The sequence below is a fragment of the Lissotriton vulgaris genome, chromosome 4_1 (assembly GCF_964263255.1).
Source record: "Lissotriton vulgaris chromosome 4_1, aLisVul1.2, whole genome shotgun sequence".
Lineage (NCBI taxonomy): Eukaryota > Metazoa > Chordata > Amphibia > Caudata > Salamandridae > Lissotriton > Lissotriton vulgaris.
The window spans coordinates 87,889,888-87,907,724 of NC_141691.1; the positions used below are offsets into that span (position 1 = coordinate 87,889,888).

The window sequence follows — 17,837 nt, forward strand, 5'->3', positions numbered from 1 at the left end:
ATTTTGAAGAATTTTCAGCAGAGTGCGGACGAGGCCTCGAGCTAAAGAAAAAAGGGGCGGGACTTAAAAAAAACACACAGAAACGCCCCCGAATCGCGTCATGACGGGGAAGAAGTGATTGACAACCAATCACTTCCAATGGCTAGCCTTAATTTATGGAGCTAGCCAATGGAAGAGAGAGGCGGGACAAAGCCCCATACTGTACGATCAAAAGATTTCGCCTGCGCGAGCACTGCTGCGCAGTGCTACAGCCAGGCGAAACCTAAAAATGAATTTGCATATTGAAGGCTGGTTAAACAGACGTAAGTACACAAAGGAATGAAAGCTGTCTGTTGCATTCTGTTACTAACAATGTTGATGCAACATTCTCGTTCTACAGAATGTGTAGATTTGAAAGGCTGTCACGGGCACTATTAAATCAGTTTTGAAACAAAACAGGCAATTTGATTGCAGTTAAGTTGAAAATAGGCCATTGAAAACATATGCGATTTACTGGTCTGGGAACAATCGTTAAAAACCTACGGTCTGAAGGAAAAGTATGAGGGTTTAGTCTTAATTTCAATGCATCTAGTACATGGTGGACACAGGTTTCGCCGCTGTATATGTATCAGGTAGTGCGCTTCTCAAGATGACCGACACTTTTTTGCATAAGAGAAAGCCCTGTGTGTCGCTCCGACAAAACGAGAAGGCATAAAAGTTGAACGAATGAGCACTCGTGGCGCCCAGCCCGGCGGAGAGCTGCGTGCCAGCATTTCCAAAGGATGCTAAATCGCCGGTTAACCTTACATACGAACGTTAATGTTATGGCTTCAAGAGATACACAGTGTATTGATTACGGCAGATCAGGAGCAGGGACGGCTTGCCCCTGCCCCGCACAGAGCCCAGGTAAAAGCTAAGCCAAGCATATGGTACCCTGCGCAAAGCCCCACTGTGGCCCCAGCATCGATCCATCTCTGGATTTAGGAGTACCCAGTGCTGTGAATGGGCTGACAAGCTCTTAAGAGATTTACGTGCGGGTCGGACCCTACATGAGGTGAGGAACAAGCGCGCGATGGGAGTGTGTGAGCGCACGGAGGGAGCGTGTGAGGCAGAAGAGACGACATGCGCGTGCACATCGCCTGTCCATGCACGCACATAGTGCGTCTCCCTTTGCTCACCAAACCAACAACAATAGTCTCGCCAAGGCGAAGCAGTGCATGCGCTGTGTTCGCCAGGCGAGACCTAAAAACAGTCAGTGCCCTTTCAGCCACACCTTACAAGGTGTAGAATGCCACCTATAAAGGCAAGCCTTTCAGCACCTCACATAAGGTATTACATTCTACATGAATGCTAAAAAGCAATATAAAGGTTGTAGGAAGTGAAAAATGGTATATCATATAATGATAATTAGCAACATCAGGTGCATGTCAATTAGCTTAACAGTCTAAACTGAAGGGTCAAGGCACAGAGGAGTATCACCCTCCTGACCACCATCAAAGTCCTTCATGTGTCTAAAGAATCTGAATCCAAATTAAATTAAATTAAATTTGTATACCACTGTTACACCAGGTATGCAGTTCAGCACCATCTCAGCAGTATATGTACATGAAACAGATTCTCTATTATGCATTTTTACAAGCATGCGTAAAAAACTGAAGGGCAAGGAAGGATCTTGTGTGCAGCATTCATTTTAGGACATTCACTTTCTACATTCCTTCCTGATCAACAATCATCTGTATCTCATCACTCATCTTTCGGTTTCCATCATCCCTCAAATCTCAACCATTCTCTTCAGGAGTGATAAAATGAATACATGGCAGACCAACTTCATTCCTCACCTCTTTCTTTTTATCCCTCATGCAGCATCCTCATTCTCTTACCTCCATCCCTCCCATCACCTTTTGTCCTCATCTGTTAATGCTCATCTATTATTCCTCATTCCAACACCCCTCATCCAACATCAATTATACCTTGATTATCATTCATCATGCCTTGGTCAACGATTCCCATCCACAGTTCCTAAGCCCTCATTCAGAACAACTCATCTACAATCCATCACTTCCCATTCACCAGCCCTCACTCTCCATCCTTCATCCAAAAGCCCTCAAGCACCAGCCCTTATTACAAAGAGTAAGGAACAAAATGAGCTGCAGTCCTATGGCAGAAGAGGCAACCTTAGGGAGCGATGTTTGTTTACTTCTCACCGACTCAAGTGCTAATTTTAGGAAGCCAATCATAGTTGTCTAGACTTTGGTACAAGGATTATTAACTTTTGAAAGACTATCCTGTGAATCGAAGCACGATTTCATAAGCAAAGAAGTGTGTTCTGAATCAAACGTTCCACTTGACTGACAACCAAAGTCGCCAACTCCCTGCACTGGTGAGGTAATCGGACACTTTCATTCACAGGCATGTGGTACCCCAAAGTTATTTGAGAGCACAGTTTACACGTGGGTTTAGTTGAGAAATCACCATAAAAGCTGCTAGTCACCGAGCATGCTTAAGATGATTTCAGATTGAGATGCCTCTATGATCTGCTATATAAACACCTCTTACCTAAGTAGATCACGGCTCATATGGTTCATGGTTCAGGGCTTCCAAAGCCAAGAAACTGAGAGCAAGAAACCTTATTTGAATAACATTCTTTCAAAGAAGACCGGATATGTCAATTGTTCCCACAAAAGATTAACACATGCACAGTAACAAGTGTGGTAAACGTAAGACTGTCAGTAAACATCTGTTGTAAACCAGAGGGAAAAGGATATATCCACGTAATGGACTACAGAGAGCACAGCATTGCAATATTGGAAGGGGGATGTGATTAATGTAACACTCCCCTGAATTTAAAACGCAATTTACGTTTCAGAAACTTGCAGTGTTTGAGGTGTTCCCATCCAAAGACCATCCATATAAGAACAAAACATGGCTACTACGGAAAAAAGTCAATAAAATGGCATGGGTTTTCCATACCCAGTGATAGGTTTCTGACATGCACTGTTGCCAATGTACTGAGGAGTGTGCACTGGCATATAGGGTGGAGGCACATGCACAGACACAGGAATTTCTTTAGTTTACCAGATAGAAACAGGAGTACAAACCTCCTTATGAAGAAAAAAAAAGATGAAAAAATAAGGCAGGCAATAGAGGGTAATTGCATTGCCTTGAAGTGATCGACTTTTATGTAACATTTTATTAATTATGCAATACAAGTGGCCCGTTTCTAAAAAACCAAATAATTCTTAACAGGAAAAAAGTGGTTACGTTATGTTATGTTAATTGCACTTATAGAGCGCGTGGCTGCCCCAGCAACAGGGCTTCCCAGCGCCAAGTCTAGCAGAGCGGTAAAGCGAGAAAGCTGGTGATTGGAGAAAAGCCATGTCTTAATCAATCTCCTGAAGGCCCAATGGTCTTGAATGCAGCGAGCGGCGAGAGGAATAGAATTCCAAAGGATCAGAGCACGTGCCCTCCTGCTCTTGTCCTGCGCACCCACGGGACACAGGCCAGGTATAGGTCCACAGAGCGCAAGGCTCGCGCCGGGACATATAAAGAGCACAACTGGCTCAAAATGTGCATACCCGGACCATACAGGATCGTGTGTGTTGTACAAAAGGTCTTAAAGTAGACTCTCTGCTCCATAGGAAGCCAGTGGAGTCGGCGTAGAAGATCTGAGGCATGGCAGTACTTAGATAGTGCAAAAAGGGTGCGGGCAGCGGCATTCTGTGCCCTCTGTAGTCTTTAGGTCACAGATTTGTTGACGTCAAGTAAAAACCCATTACAGTAGTCTAGCCGTGCCAGCACAGTGAATTGGACAATCATCTGCCAATGGTTAATATAAAAACGTCGACATCTATTGCGAAATAGTAGCATTTTTTTCATTCAATGTGTCCAGTTTTGAAAAGATTTTTTAAAAAGCCCCCATCAAGCAAAAATGAAGCTCTTCTTAGGAACAAGTTAAAAGTAAATCACAAATATAAAACGTCAGTACTAATATCGGTTTACTGTAAAAAAAATAAAAATGTGTGTATATATATATATATATATATATATATATATATATATATATATATATATATATATATACATACATACATACATACATACACACACAAACATACATAAAAAAGAAAATATTATAAAAGATCACGGTTTAGATACACAGATAAAAGAGGAGGCCATCACAGGATAGTCAAAGATCAGAGAGTTCAATCTTGCACGTTAGTAAGTGGATAAAGGACAACTCAAATATACTAGAAACTAAATCCACCCTGGCATGAAGTAGATCACCTACCTTCTCAGATACATGGTCTCCTCCTCTTCTGTGTTGCAAAATTTGTGAGCGTGTTTGGCAGCGTCTATCACACGTGCTCGGTCCCGAGGCCTCATGGGGAGTTTCTCCAACTGGCAATCTGTAATCACAACAAGACTATGTTTGAAACATTCCCATGCTTCACCTGCTGAGGAGACCACATCACTCTGTTTCAAGAACTCACACTTTGGCTAATCACGGAGGTGGGCCAACACTAGTATTGATGAAAAGGACTCTGAAAAGACATCTATGGAACAAAGCGGCTGTGATTCCAGGATGGAAGCTCCTACATTGGTATCTTGGCAAGGGTACCATGACAGATCAATAGTACAGGTTCTGTGCCACCTTTTGCTTTCTCTTTCAGTGGCAGATATCCAAGCTGCTTCTCTTCTAACCCTACACTTGACAGATCAGCACAGGAAATATGTGGCCCAGTCTGTCCAGTACAGTGTTTGCCAGTTCTCCCCATCAGGGACTCCCGTTAGAGACTCATAACCTCAAGAGATTTCTGGCTGAAGGGCTGTGATTGGAGTCTGAGCTTGCTTCTTGCATTCGCTGGCTGTTAGGCTCGAACATGCAACAAACACATTTCTATGCCCAAGATAAGGTAAGGAGAAGCAACAGGTAGACCCTCAGGCGATTTTTTGTGTGCCACCTTGGTGTTTCTGGGCACGAGGCAGATCCACCTGCTGCCTCTCACATATCCTGTCCACCACAAAGCCAAGCATGAGAGCAATGGCACTGGAACATTCACACAAATTCAATGCATGACATGGTAACTACCAGAGACGAACTAATGACCACTTAACCGAGCCTTTTAAACAGATTTGGTCACTACTAAAATGTGATATTCAAAGTTATTGTATTATATCAATGATATAGAGACGCAGTCTCTGGGAAGGACTGCAGTCTTTTCCCCACAGCATACATTTCCAAATAGCAGTGTAATGACATGCCAGCACACATGCCCCGGAAATCTCATGCATACCTTAAAACAAACTACTATGGACCCAATTTCCTCAAACACCACAAAATACTTAATGTATCCACAGGTCGAAACGGCACATTCTTTAAAGAGCTTGACATGATTCTGGGTTTCCCACGTGTCACTCACCCCCATAATAACCAAAGAATGCAACCGCAACACTAACAAACATCAAAAGATTTCCCTGAATAATTCTTAGGCCATGCCCAAACTGACCCACACTCCCTTACTGAAAATAACTTGGCTTTCGTTGTTGCAACCTTTATTTCGAACGTTGTGCTCATTCGCTCATCTTTGATGGACAGTGACCTAGTCTACTTATCCATCACAGTACCCCCCATACTGGATTGCCTAATACCAAACTTAGTAAGCCTAATTCTGACTTTTATCATCAGACATACCTAGCCTAACTGCCATAGAATTATTGAAATCCTCTAATATTATTATATAATCAACATTCCAACACCTTTCCTCCATTCCTAACTCTCTATAAACCACGCCTACTGCACACCGAGAAACACAATGTGAACTCACCTCTTCAGTTAGCTTAAAGCAGCACCCCTATCCCCTTATCAATTTACAAATTATTACTTTCTGGCCTCAAAAGACTCTCCCCAGACCAACCGTATTCACCCAAACCATTCACTCCCCACTGGCACACATGCAAACATCTTCAAAACATTGGTTGTTGCCCCTCAACCGTTGCATAAAATGCCAATGGCAGACCCAATCACTCCATCCAACTACCATCAAGTCTCACTCTTGCACAAATCCCATAAACTCTACAACAACTAGTTCTCAGCCTATTTAAACTCTCCCCTCCAGCAAAGCAAAACTAGATCCATTCCTAGAGATACCATAATTTTTTTTAACAAGACTGCACTCGTTAATGTATATCGTTATGGGTTATCACAACCATTTCTCCTCCATCTTCGGTCCCCTAAAAAACACTCCACAGCCTTTAGCATAACTAACAAGCCCAAACTGCTACTAATGCTTTCCCCCGTGGGAAGCGCCAACACAGCCTTTCCCTGGTTCCCCTGACCCACCCCTCCTTCTCTTCCTACTTGCACCAAATTAAACTATTACACGCCTACCCTTTCTGGTGGGAGAAATGAAATGCCCTGTGGTTTAGCGCAGTCACCTGGTTACTTTAACCCCACCTAGCTCTGAGACATTGACATAACCTAAATGCAGATCAAATCCAGATTCTCGTCTACTTGGACTTTCTCATCATGAAACTTCAGGGACTGCCTCATAGCCATCCATCATCTCATGCGCAGCACTGCAAAAACACTCTACTTGACCTCTACAAAACGAGTCCACTTCAGTGGGGGTATACGCCGGTCTCTCACAGCCCGGCCGTGGCAGTGAGAGACAGGACCAGATCGAGTGGCGGTGTCCACTACAGCAGGGACTAAGGCGAAGGGACGACTGACAACCTGAGGGAAACGATTGTCAGAAAAACTATTGGGAGTACTTGAAGGTTACCATACCCAATATGGAACCTTGAAACGTGGAGGGCGTATACCCCCACTGAAGTGGACTCGTTTTGACCCCGAGAGTTGGGAAAGTGATCCAGATATTGTGTACCCTTGTCCTGAGGAAGTCGGAAGAAATTGACGGCTGAAACGAGATGACAGCTATAATTGAGGAGTACAATTGGAGCATGTTTAAAAGTTATATGCGCACATAATGAAAGGATAGAGAGCTGCGATACCTCATGTGTGAAAAGGACTATATCTTAGTGTACCCCTCAGATTTAGGAGTGTACACAGGTACGTGTAATCGTTAGGGTATTGTTGATATTGTGTATATGTACATTGTATGTTGGTTTGTGAAATTTATATATGTATTATTTGTGTTTTTTTGATTCATTTATGTACAATCAATTGGTGTGCCAGGGGCCTGTCCAATGATATGTGTATCTAATTGAATCATTGGCATTTGTAGCTATAAAAATTATTGAGACCATCAGGGTAATTAATGGTGCCTTAGACGGAAATAAATGAGTGATTCATCCCTCCATACTCCTTTGTTTTTCACCCCTTAGGTGTTCCATGCCAATGTATAGGAGGGTTATTTGGGCATACCCCCCTGGTTGTACCCTAAGAGGCAGAATGGGCCAGGCAGTGACTGCTGACGGAGAGGCAGGATGGGCCAGGCAGTGACTGCTGACGGAGAGGCACGATGGGCCAGGCAGTGACTGCTGACGGAGAGGCACGATGGGCCAGGCAGTGACTGCTGACTGAGAGGCACGATGGGCCAGGCAGTGACCGCTGACTGAGAGGCACGATGGGCCAGGCAGTAACAGAGAGGCAGGTTGGGCCAGGCAGTGACAGAGAGGGAGGATGGGCCAGGCAGTGACAGAGAGGCACGATGTGCCAGGCAGTGACTGCTGACTGAGAGGCACGATGGGCCAGGCAGTGACTGCTGACTGAGAGGCACGATGGGCCAGGCAGTGACTGCTGACTGAGAGGCTTGATGGGCCAGGCAGTGACTGCTGACTGAGAGGCACGATGGGCCAGGCAGTGACTGCTGACTGAGAGGCACGATGGGCCAGGCAGTGACCGCTGACGGAGAGGCAGGCTGGGCCAGGCAGTGACAGAGGCAGGATGGGCCAGGCAGTAACAGAGAGGCAGGTTGGGCCAGGCAGTGACAGAGAGGGAGGATGGGCCAGGCGGTGACAGAGAGGCAGGATGGGCCATGCAGTGACAGAGAGGCAGGATGGGCCAGGCAGTGACAGAGAGGCAGGATGGGCCAGGCAGTGACAGAGAGGCAGGATGGGCCAGGCAGTGACAGAGAGGCAGGATGGGCCAGGCAGTGACAGAGAGGCAGGATGGGCCAGGCAATGACAGAGAGGCAGGATGGGCCAGGCAATGACAGAGAGGCAGGATGGGCCAGGCAGTGACGGAGAGGCCAGACTGTGACCAGTGATGGAGAGGTAGGGTTGGCCAGGCAGTGGCCAGTGACGGAGAGGCAGGTTGGACCAGGCAGTGGCCAGTGACGGAGAGGCAGGTTGGACCAGACAGTGGCCAGTGACGGAGAGGCAGGATGAGAGAGGCAGTGATGGAGAGGCATGATGTGCCAGGCAGTAATAGAGAGGCAGGATGAGCCAGACTGACCAGTGATGGAGATGTAGGATGGACCAGGCAGCGAGAGGTGATGTATCATGGTCAAGCTACAATTGACTTGTATGGGAGTGAAGTGCACAAAAACGTAAGCTGAATCAAATATAAATGGAATAAAAAAAGTAGCATTACAAGCTCCAACCAGATTTTCAGCGGATGCTTGGGTCTACTGCATTGATAAAAGTAATTTCTTATTTTTGTTAGCTGCTCGCTATTTTCGCAAAAACGCAAGCTAGACTTGTGGCCTCCCTGTGTTTTATTCTACAGTCTGCACAGTCAAGCATAGACATTTTTCATCTTCACCACACAGAGTATGTTTATTAAACTCGGCGATTTCTGTTTCTGGTCTTTTATGTTTAAAATCAACTGAAGTTCACTGTAATTTGGATGTCTTGTAGACATGCTCCTGTTGTGAATACAGAGGAGGGTGGTCTGTTGTAAATACATGGACTGGCTGGGCCCCTGGGCACGCAAGCAGGAGCCCCTTGGGTGCAAATCCGTTCTCCATATGACAGAAGAGTTACAGGTTGTAATGGTCAGAACAGACAACAGTTCATGTGAAAACACAGGGGCCGACAAACCAGCGTGAAAACCTGGGCGCCGACAAACTAATGCAGCAGACCCTACGCAGAGTATTGGTTTGGTTTTCTTGCTCTGTATCTATACTCCTGTGCGTTTTTCTTCCATCATCGCTTTCATTTGACGTTTTTAGGTCTCGCCTGTCGATGCGCATGCGCATCGAGCAAGCGAGAGTATTGGGACTTATCCACTCTTTTCCCAACTTGCAAGGAATCGTGGCGATTCCTTGCAGTGCCCGTGACTTTTAAGCTCAATGCGCATGCGCATTGAGCTTAAAAGCGCGTGCACATGCCCCCAGCCGCCTGCCTTGCCTACTCTCCCGCCCCCTCACTTCTTGATTGCACGGCCGCTAGGCCGTGCCTCCCCTACTCTCCTACTCTCCTCCCCTCGCCGTCTGTTCCCGCACTCCTCCCACAGCCCCGCTCCGCCCCCTCCCCTGCCTGGTCGCGTCGCATTTCTCCTCCCCCCAGCCGCCTGCCTTGTTTGTTTTGTTTTCTTTGGTGTTCGGTGTAGTGCTTAGATTCTGTCTGAGCACTTTGAGGAACTGCAATCCTTTGGAGACTAGAAACGAAATGGGGAGATTTGTGCTATAGAGAACGTCACAGCACGCAGGGTGAGCAGTGGGCCAGCTACGGGCTATGACTATTGATTTCTTTTTTTGCTGTCCCATCATTTTACATCCAGTGCATGTCAAGGTTCGTTTCTACTCATTTTATTGAGCATATTTGTATAGTGCCAACTCAACTTTTGCTCAACAACGCGCTCGCTGTACATTAGACCAAAAGAGCGGAACAAAAGTTATTCCAATAAATCAGTTGTTGAGAGTGACAGCTTTTGGCTACTTTCTTTTGCGATGGGACAGGTCTTTCGAGCAAGAATTTGCGCCTGTGGTCGCCATATGCGCCCAAGTAGGGGCCACCCGCCCCTTGGTCCAAATTGGGCGACTGGTCTCTGTAGCCCTGAAAAGTGTACGTTTAATACTTCTGTTTTCTGTAATAACGTTATCTTTGAAGGTCAGAATACTTACTTTTTCTGAATTTTCTTTATTTTCCAAGCCCCTAACACCTTCGGTGGCAAATACTAGCTATGCCTCACAGCGCTATATGTTTCTGATAAGGGATGGCACCTTTCCCAAGCTCGCACTATCAGGAACGATCAACCTCCCCCATTGCCTCCTTTAAGCTTCTTTACTGTGAGTGCTCAATAAAATGTTCACGCTGACGTTCACCAAGCAGGGCGAAACGTGTCCGTGATTGTGGCACGTCTTTGAGCGCGTTCTTCCTCTGGCTCACGGAATTGCATTTACCCTCCAGTGATACTGGGTGACGTCATGCTTCCAGTCATTGCAACTGAAAAGGGCGCCTGTTTTTCACACTCACAGTTCTGGTTGTGAGCACCTCCCAGGGTGTAGACTCGACAGAGCAGGAATGCGTTTGAGGAACGAAAGAGAGCTAGAAAAACAAGGCGTGAGTCGATGTGTTTATCGATTCGTGCTTTCAGGAGTGCCTTCACCAAACGGGACTCACTCCCCTTCCCGCCGTGTCGCATTTCTCCTCCCCCCTCCCCTCTCTTCCCTCCGTCTTGTTTGTTTATTTTACCCGCTGCGCCCCCTCCCCTTCCCGCCGTGTCGCATTTCTCCTCCCCCCTCCCCTCTCTTGTTTTTTTTTACAATTTTTACCCAAATCCAGACAAAGGACCCTATATCGCCTATAGCAATACAAAGACAAATAATGACGCCGTAAAAATAATTTGCAACAAACTCTCCTAGGTTAGACAGGTGGGAAAAGTTAGGAACAATATTGTTTAAAATGTATCCGAATTAAGTAGGGTTACAGCGTTCACTGTACGGCTGTAAAATAGTCTGAATAAACTGCAGGATACACCATCCCACTGTGGTGCAGCTTTTCACTTGTGCAAAGCAGTGTTCCTACCGGGACCTTGCAGGAAACCGCCTACTATGCTAATCAAAAGACTCCGTGTTTGCACAGTGGGGGACAGCACACCTAGAGCGAACCCAAATACCGTCTAATACAGGCCATATTTGCAGTGTAATTACCGACACCCAGGTTGCAATCAGTGCTCATTTTATGCACCTCGGACAGACAAAAGGCCCAGTCACCTGGTTACATTCGAAACAAGTGCACTCGAGGCTTTAGTTAATGGTACGTGCTCCTAGCTTTCCGGGACAACCTTTTGTATCATTAATGGGGGAACGACTCCTGCGGTGACGGAGCGAGGATTATGACGTTCATTGCCCTCGTGTTTTGAAAAATACCACCGAGTTAGAATGCAACATTTTAGAGCATTTCGACGGGATTCCTGACATTCCCTCCTGCAAGAAATACATTTTCTACAGAAAATTCACGGTTTTTGTATGTCCGTAATAACGTCGCAGGATTCTGCGTTTGCCCACGTGGCTACACCTTCTGCAAGAGGCAGATTCTGTTTTTATTTCCTGTCCCCCCTGAATTTAGTTATTTGGAGCGTTTATATATATGCTGCCTCATGGCCATTGGGGTATTAGGTTGCCTTACAACTGAACATTCCAAACATTCTGGGAGAATGAATCAGGAACGTCATTAGCAGGGATGCACAGCATGGAGGAAGACTTTGACTTGAGTGATGTTTTACAAGCACTGGGCACTCAAATACCAGCCTGGCTTGCTCCGAAAAACAGCTCCCAACAGAAATACACGAGGACGAACATGGTTTCATGTCAAAACCTCCTCAGAGAAGCCTAACACTTACAGCGGGGCATAAAGGCCAGATGCGCCCCTCCTTGTCCTTACCGCACCCCCTCTGCGCAGGGAGAACGACCCTCCAATTGTTCCGCGCTGGCCAGCTGCTTTTGTGCTGACAGGTCACGTGACCAAAACAGGACTCATAACAATGGCGCCCCCGCGGAGGTACATGAATATCGAGCAGCAGGCTGTAAAGTAATCAAGGAGGCCGCTATTGTGCCGACTCCTGGTGGTCTTCTTACACGGCCGCTCTTGCATATTAGATCTCTGAAAGCCAGCTCTGGGTCATTTAGGAGAAATCAATGTCGAACCCTCATAAACCCTCACATACATGTGAAAACACAGAATGACCAGTCGGGGCTGCTGGGGGAAACGGCAGCACATACATACAGGGTTCTAAATCATTATCCAACTGGGAGCCGCAAACAGATCCCTGCACGTATGCAAGACAAAATACAATTATATCATATATATATATCCACTTTGGGTTTCTCTTACTTCCATATATGTCTTTTGGATATAGTCTTAACTCTAAAGCTCACATCTGGATTTTGTCTGAATCTTGTATTTTTAGATTATTAACTAAAAAATCAAAAGTAAATTAAAAAACGCGTGGGTTCTTCTAGACTAGAGACTTGCACAGGGCGACCAGGTCCTTAGTTTTCTTCTTGCTTAATCTATAGGCCCTCGGCACCAGTAACGTTCTCCATCCGGAAGACATTGTCTAATATCAGGATCTGAAACGTTGCATCACACAATTTCTGGTTTGCTTCATCACCCCTGGTTCACAAATGCTAGAGGTGTCACATTTACAAAAATTATAACTATTGGCTTTGTAAAGAAGAAAGCTATTAATTTAGCTATTTAGAAAAAACAACACATAAATAAAAAACAAAAAAATAAATAACACCTATAGCTCAAACTTTACTACTGCGAGACCTATTGCATTTCCAATGCTTGTTACTTTTAGTGCTGAATGTAAGCCCAAATTAAACAGACCTAAAATATTGTCAATGTGCAGTAAGGCGAGAAAGGAGACAATGGCTATCAAAATAGCAAGGAATGCCAGCTGGAGTAGAGGAAATTGAATCAAAACAAGCAAGTTTTTTACCGAAAAGATACTGTATGTTTCTGTGCGTGCAAGTATGCGACTGTGAGAAAATAAAAACAAACACGAAGGGAGAGCGGGATACGGTAAAAGAGGGGCAAAGCGAGAGCCAGAAAACAAAGAACGACAGAAAGAAAGTGAGACTCCTGTGAGAATCAATCAATCAATCAAGGCATTTATATAGCACGCTACTCACCCGGAGGGTCTCAAGGCGCTTGTGGGGGGGGGGGAAAGGCGCTACTGCTCGAACAGCCAGGTCTTGAGCTGCTTCCTGAAGGCGAAGTGGTCTTGGGTCAGGCGGAGGTGGGTGGGGAGGGAGTTCCACGTCTTGGCGGCCAGGTAGGAGAAGGACCTTCCTCCTGTGGTGGCTCTTCGGATGCGGGGGACGGCGGCGAGGGCGTGGTTGGTCGATCGAAGCTGGCGGGTGGGAGTGTAGAAGTTGAGGCGGTTGTTGAGGTATCTTGGGCCTTGGTTGTGTAGGGCTTTGTGTGCGTGGGTGAGGAGTCGGAACGTGATTCTCTTGTTGACCGGGAGCCAGTGCAGGTCTCTCAGGTGTCCGGAGATGTGGCTGTGTCGGGGGATGTCCAGGATGAGTCTTGCTGAGGCGTTCTGGATCCTCTGGAGTCTCTTCTGGAGTTTAGCAGTGGTTCCGGCGTAGAGGGAGTTGCCGTAGTCCAGTCGGCTGGTGACGAGGGCCTGGGTGACCGTCTTCCTGGTCTCGGTGGGGATCCACCGGAAGATCTTGCGTAGCATGCGCAGGATGTTGAAGCGAGGAGACGGTGTTGACTTGCCTGGTCATGGAGACGGAGGAGTCCAGGATGAAGCCCAGGTTGCGTGCGTGGTCCGTTGGTTTGGGTGCGCTGCCCAGGGCAGGGGGCCACCAGGAATCGTCCCAGGCGGAGGGCGACGATCCCAGGATGAGGACTTCCGTCTTGTCTGAGTTCAGTTTCAGGTGGCTGTTCATCATCCACTCGGCTACGTCTTTCATCCCTTCGTGTAGGTTGGCTCTGGCGGTGTCGTTTGTGAGGGAGAGGATCAGCTGGGTGTCGTCGGCGTAAGAGATGATGTTGAGATTGTGTTGGCGCGCGATGGCCGCAAGGGGGCTCATGTAGACATTGAAGAGGGTGGGGATGAGCGATGAACCTTGAGGGACGCCGCAGATGACTTCGGTGGCATCTGATCTGAACGGGGGGAGGCGGACTCTCTGTGTCCTTCCGACGAGGAAGGAGGTGATCCATTCTAGTGCCTTCTCTTGGATTCCGATATTGCTGAGGCGCTGTACTAGGGTGCGGTGGCAGACAGTGTCGAATGCCGCGGAGAGGTCCAGGAGGATGAGGGCCGCTGTTTCCCCGTTGTCGAGCAGGGCTCGGATAGCGTCAGTGGCTGCGATGAGGGCGGTCTTGGTGCTAATCTTGAGAGTCTTGCGAGATTGCGTGTACTCGTGCAGAGTCTGTGGCGGGTAGAGTCCAGGTTGTTGTCAGGCCAGCGCGCAGTTCATGGAGTTTTGCTATAGGAACTCTCCGAAGTCACAAAAACTCTGTGCAGTTCCGCAAGTGGCGGAGTGTAGTGCAAACTGCCGTTTGCGCTTGTGTTCCTGCCACTATGGTTGAAACTCTATCTAAGTGGCAGCTCTGTATCCCAAACTTACAGTTCCCGAGCGGGGAAAAAAACTCCTCTGCACTACGCCAAGCGGAGTTTCTGCACTCCGCCAAGTGTAGAAAACTCCACAAACAGAGTGGAGTTCACCGCCCAGACCTAGTTGGAGGGTCTGAATTGCCTTTCACCTTTGAGCGAGTGCAATGAACAGAGGCTCAGTTTTGGAATAAAAAGAGCTTCCAAGCATGGCCGGTAGAGCCCCAGAATTTCACCGAGACTGACCGTGCTGCTAAGGGACTGTGCCAGCACTTAAAGAGGCCACCCAGGGTACATTTAAAAACACACAATGGTCTTCTCCCAGTCTTGCATCTCTAACTGTCATCAACAAAAGGGGGGTTAGAATTTGTCTGGGACTCGGAGATGTATTGCCACATCAGATGGCCTCCTTTAGAGGTGTTAAGGCCTTAAGGGGTCAGCACTGGCACTCTCAGCAAAGGGCCTGAGGATGGAATGGTCATAGGCTGAACTAAATGTTATGTTATGTTATGTTATGTTATACAAGGGTTTTATATAGCGTGCGGCTACTCGAAAGAGTGTCCCGACGCTTTGAATTGCACACTAATCTCATAACACAACAGGGAAAGTAAATAAAAAACAGAGAAAAAAGGAAACCTAATAGGGCCCGAAACTAAGAGGTGAAAAGCCAGGTTTTAAGCCCCTTCCTAAAGGCCAACAGGTTAGGAGTGCTGCGCAGGGACACAGGCAGTTTATTCCACAACTGAGGCGCTAGTAATTTAAAAGAGCGGCCACCAATGCGAGCTCTCTTCACGCGGGGCACCACAGCAAGAGACAAGGCTTCAGACCTAAGCGACCTGGCCGGGAGGTAAAAGGTCAGCCGTTTCTGAAGATATTTTGCTCCGGAGGCGTGCAAGGCTTTGTGTGCCAGGGTGAGAGTCTTAAAAATTATCCGCTTCCGGACAGGAAGCCAGTGCAAAGCCTCCAGGAGGCCCGAGGCTCTGGCACGGCGAGATAGTCCAAAGATGGCACGTGCTGCCGAATTCTGGACAACCTGTAACCGTTGGAGCAGGTATTCTGGCAGGCCGAGATAGAGGACGTTGGAATAGTCAATTCTCGAGCCTATAATCGCCTGCACCGTGATCTTCCTGTGTTCCTCCGATAGCAGGGGAAGGAACTTGCGAAGTATCCGGAGTAGGCCAAAGCAGGTGCTGGTGAGACCGATTACCTGCGAGCGTAGTGTGAGGCCATTGTCGATCTTAATCCCAAGGTTTTTAGCCACCTGGGACGAACTTGCTGGTGGAAACATGTTCTCAGGCCACCACACTTTCCAGTCAGGGTCCGAACTGCACCCAAAAAAGAGGACCTCGGATTTATCCGAGTTGCACTTGAGGCTGTTATGATGGAACCACTGAAACACAGCCTCAAGGCAACCCTGGATCCTACCTCCATCGAAGTCCGCACCCCTCTTACAGGTGAAGAGGAGCTGGGTGTCATCGGCGTAGGAAACGATCTGGGCCCCGAAGGACTCCGCCAGTGCCGCCAGAGGGGTCATGAAGATGTTAAATAGAGTTGGGCTCAAAACAGAGCCCTGAGGAACTCCGACACCCAGTGGCGACATCTCGGCGGAGCAAGCAGAAGCCCAGACCGTTTGTCGACGGCCTGCCAGGAAAGATCGAAACCACTGGAGCACCGTCCCTCGAAGACCAATCTCTGAGAGTCTGGCAAGCAGACCCTCATGAGGGACGGTGTCAAAGGCCGCCGACAGATCTAACATCACCAGCATCGCTCTCCCGCCCGAATCCAGCACCTCCTTTATCGCCTCCGAGACTTCCAGGAGAGCTGTTTCGGTGCTAAGATTGGCGCGGAAACCCGACTGGGTAGGGTGCAGTAGGTCGTGGGACTCCAGGTAATCGGCAAGCACCTTATGCACGTGCTTTTCAATGACCTTCGCAAAAGCCGGCAGGAGCGAGATAGGTCTATAATTCGCTAACACCTCCACATCCAGACCAGGCTTTTTAAGCAGGGGAATGATCATTGCCTGCTTCCAGGACTGGGGAACCACACCCTGTGCAAGAGAACAGTTCAACAGGGGGTTCACGAGTGGATTAATGACAGCTGCCATTTTAGCCAGAAATTTTGCGGGGCAGGCATCCCGAGGGGAACCTGACTTAAGCCCAGCCATCAGGTCAAATGAAGCGGTCAGCGAGAGAGGAGGGAAAGCTGCCAAGGCCACACCTGCGTTAGGTCGGGTAACAGCGGCATTCTCCGCCCGACCTGGCATCTCAGGCTCCAGCACAAGGAAGGAGTCCTGGATCCGCTGGATCTTAGAGGTGAAAAAGTCCGCAATCGCCCTGACCCAAGGCGCAGGAGGGGGGGTCTGGGTAGGTGCTGCGCGAGAAGTTGTAAACTCCCGCACAATGGCGAAAAGCTCCTTACAGGAATTGGAGGCAGCTTCAATTTTTCTCGCGAAATAAGCCTTCTTCTCCGCGAGGATGTTCCGATGGTAAGCTTTCGCCAGAGACCTGTAGGCGAGTTTCGCCGTCGCGTCGTATTTCACGCGCCATGCTCTTTCCGCTACCTTGCATTGCCGACGTGAAGCCGCCAATGCTTCCGTAAACCAAGGGGCAGATGCACCCTTTTCGGGTTTGCGGAGGGGTCTCAGAGGAGCAAGATCATTAAGTCTCTCTGAGAACCAGACCTGTAAGCCAGTGGCCGGGGTACCTACATGGTCCTAGAGTCTCTGGTCGGATGTCGCCATCCAACCATTATTATTAGCAGCTTTCAAACATTTGCAAGTTCTTTCCTAGGAAGGCCAGAAGAGGGTCTTGAGGAAGGGAATCTCTGTTCACGTCATAACGTCCCTTTAATCACACCAGTGAAAAGGGTGGACAAGACAGCAGAAATAGGAGATTAAACCCCCACTGGGAAGGAAAGCACAGAAGGGGATGGAGTGAGAAAGGTGTAGGAGCGGGAGGAGAGCCCTGGCGTGGGAATGAAAAGGATGCAGGAGACAGCGGGAGTGGGAGGGGAGATCCCCATAGGGGGCGGAAGGTGCAGGAGTGGGAGGCCAGGCTAATCTCAGCGGCAGTTAGGGCAGGTACCGGCGCTGCATATAGTACAGGTGAGACAAGCAGCAGCAGGAAGGTTTCGAGGGCAATTTCCGGATGTTAAGTGCAGGGGTGGAGCCAGGCAGACAGTCAAAGCCACGTCTCTGAAGATATGCCAGCAAGGACTGTGCCATCTGGGCTGGGGCCGGGCAGAGCATGTCAACATGTGCCGAGCAGCATGCAGAAACACACAGATTTGCCCGCTAAGCAGAGGATAAATATATATTAACATGTACCTGTGCGCCACAAGAAATGCTTCCATTTGTAGTAACTAGGAGGTGCTTCCC

General features: G+C 48.0%; 1 protein-coding gene across 1 annotated transcript in view; it reads right to left on the reverse strand.

Moving 5' to 3' along the window:
- The window catches only part of STEEP1 (STING1 ER exit protein 1), an 84,071-nt gene that overhangs the window by 22,311 nt on the left and 43,923 nt on the right, over positions 1 to 17,837 (reverse strand). The window contains exon 2 of the mRNA XM_086918341.1: positions 4,268 to 4,385. Within this exon, the coding sequence (XP_086774467.1) occupies positions 4,268 to 4,385 (118 nt within the window). The remainder of the gene's footprint in view (positions 1 to 4,267; positions 4,386 to 17,837) is intronic.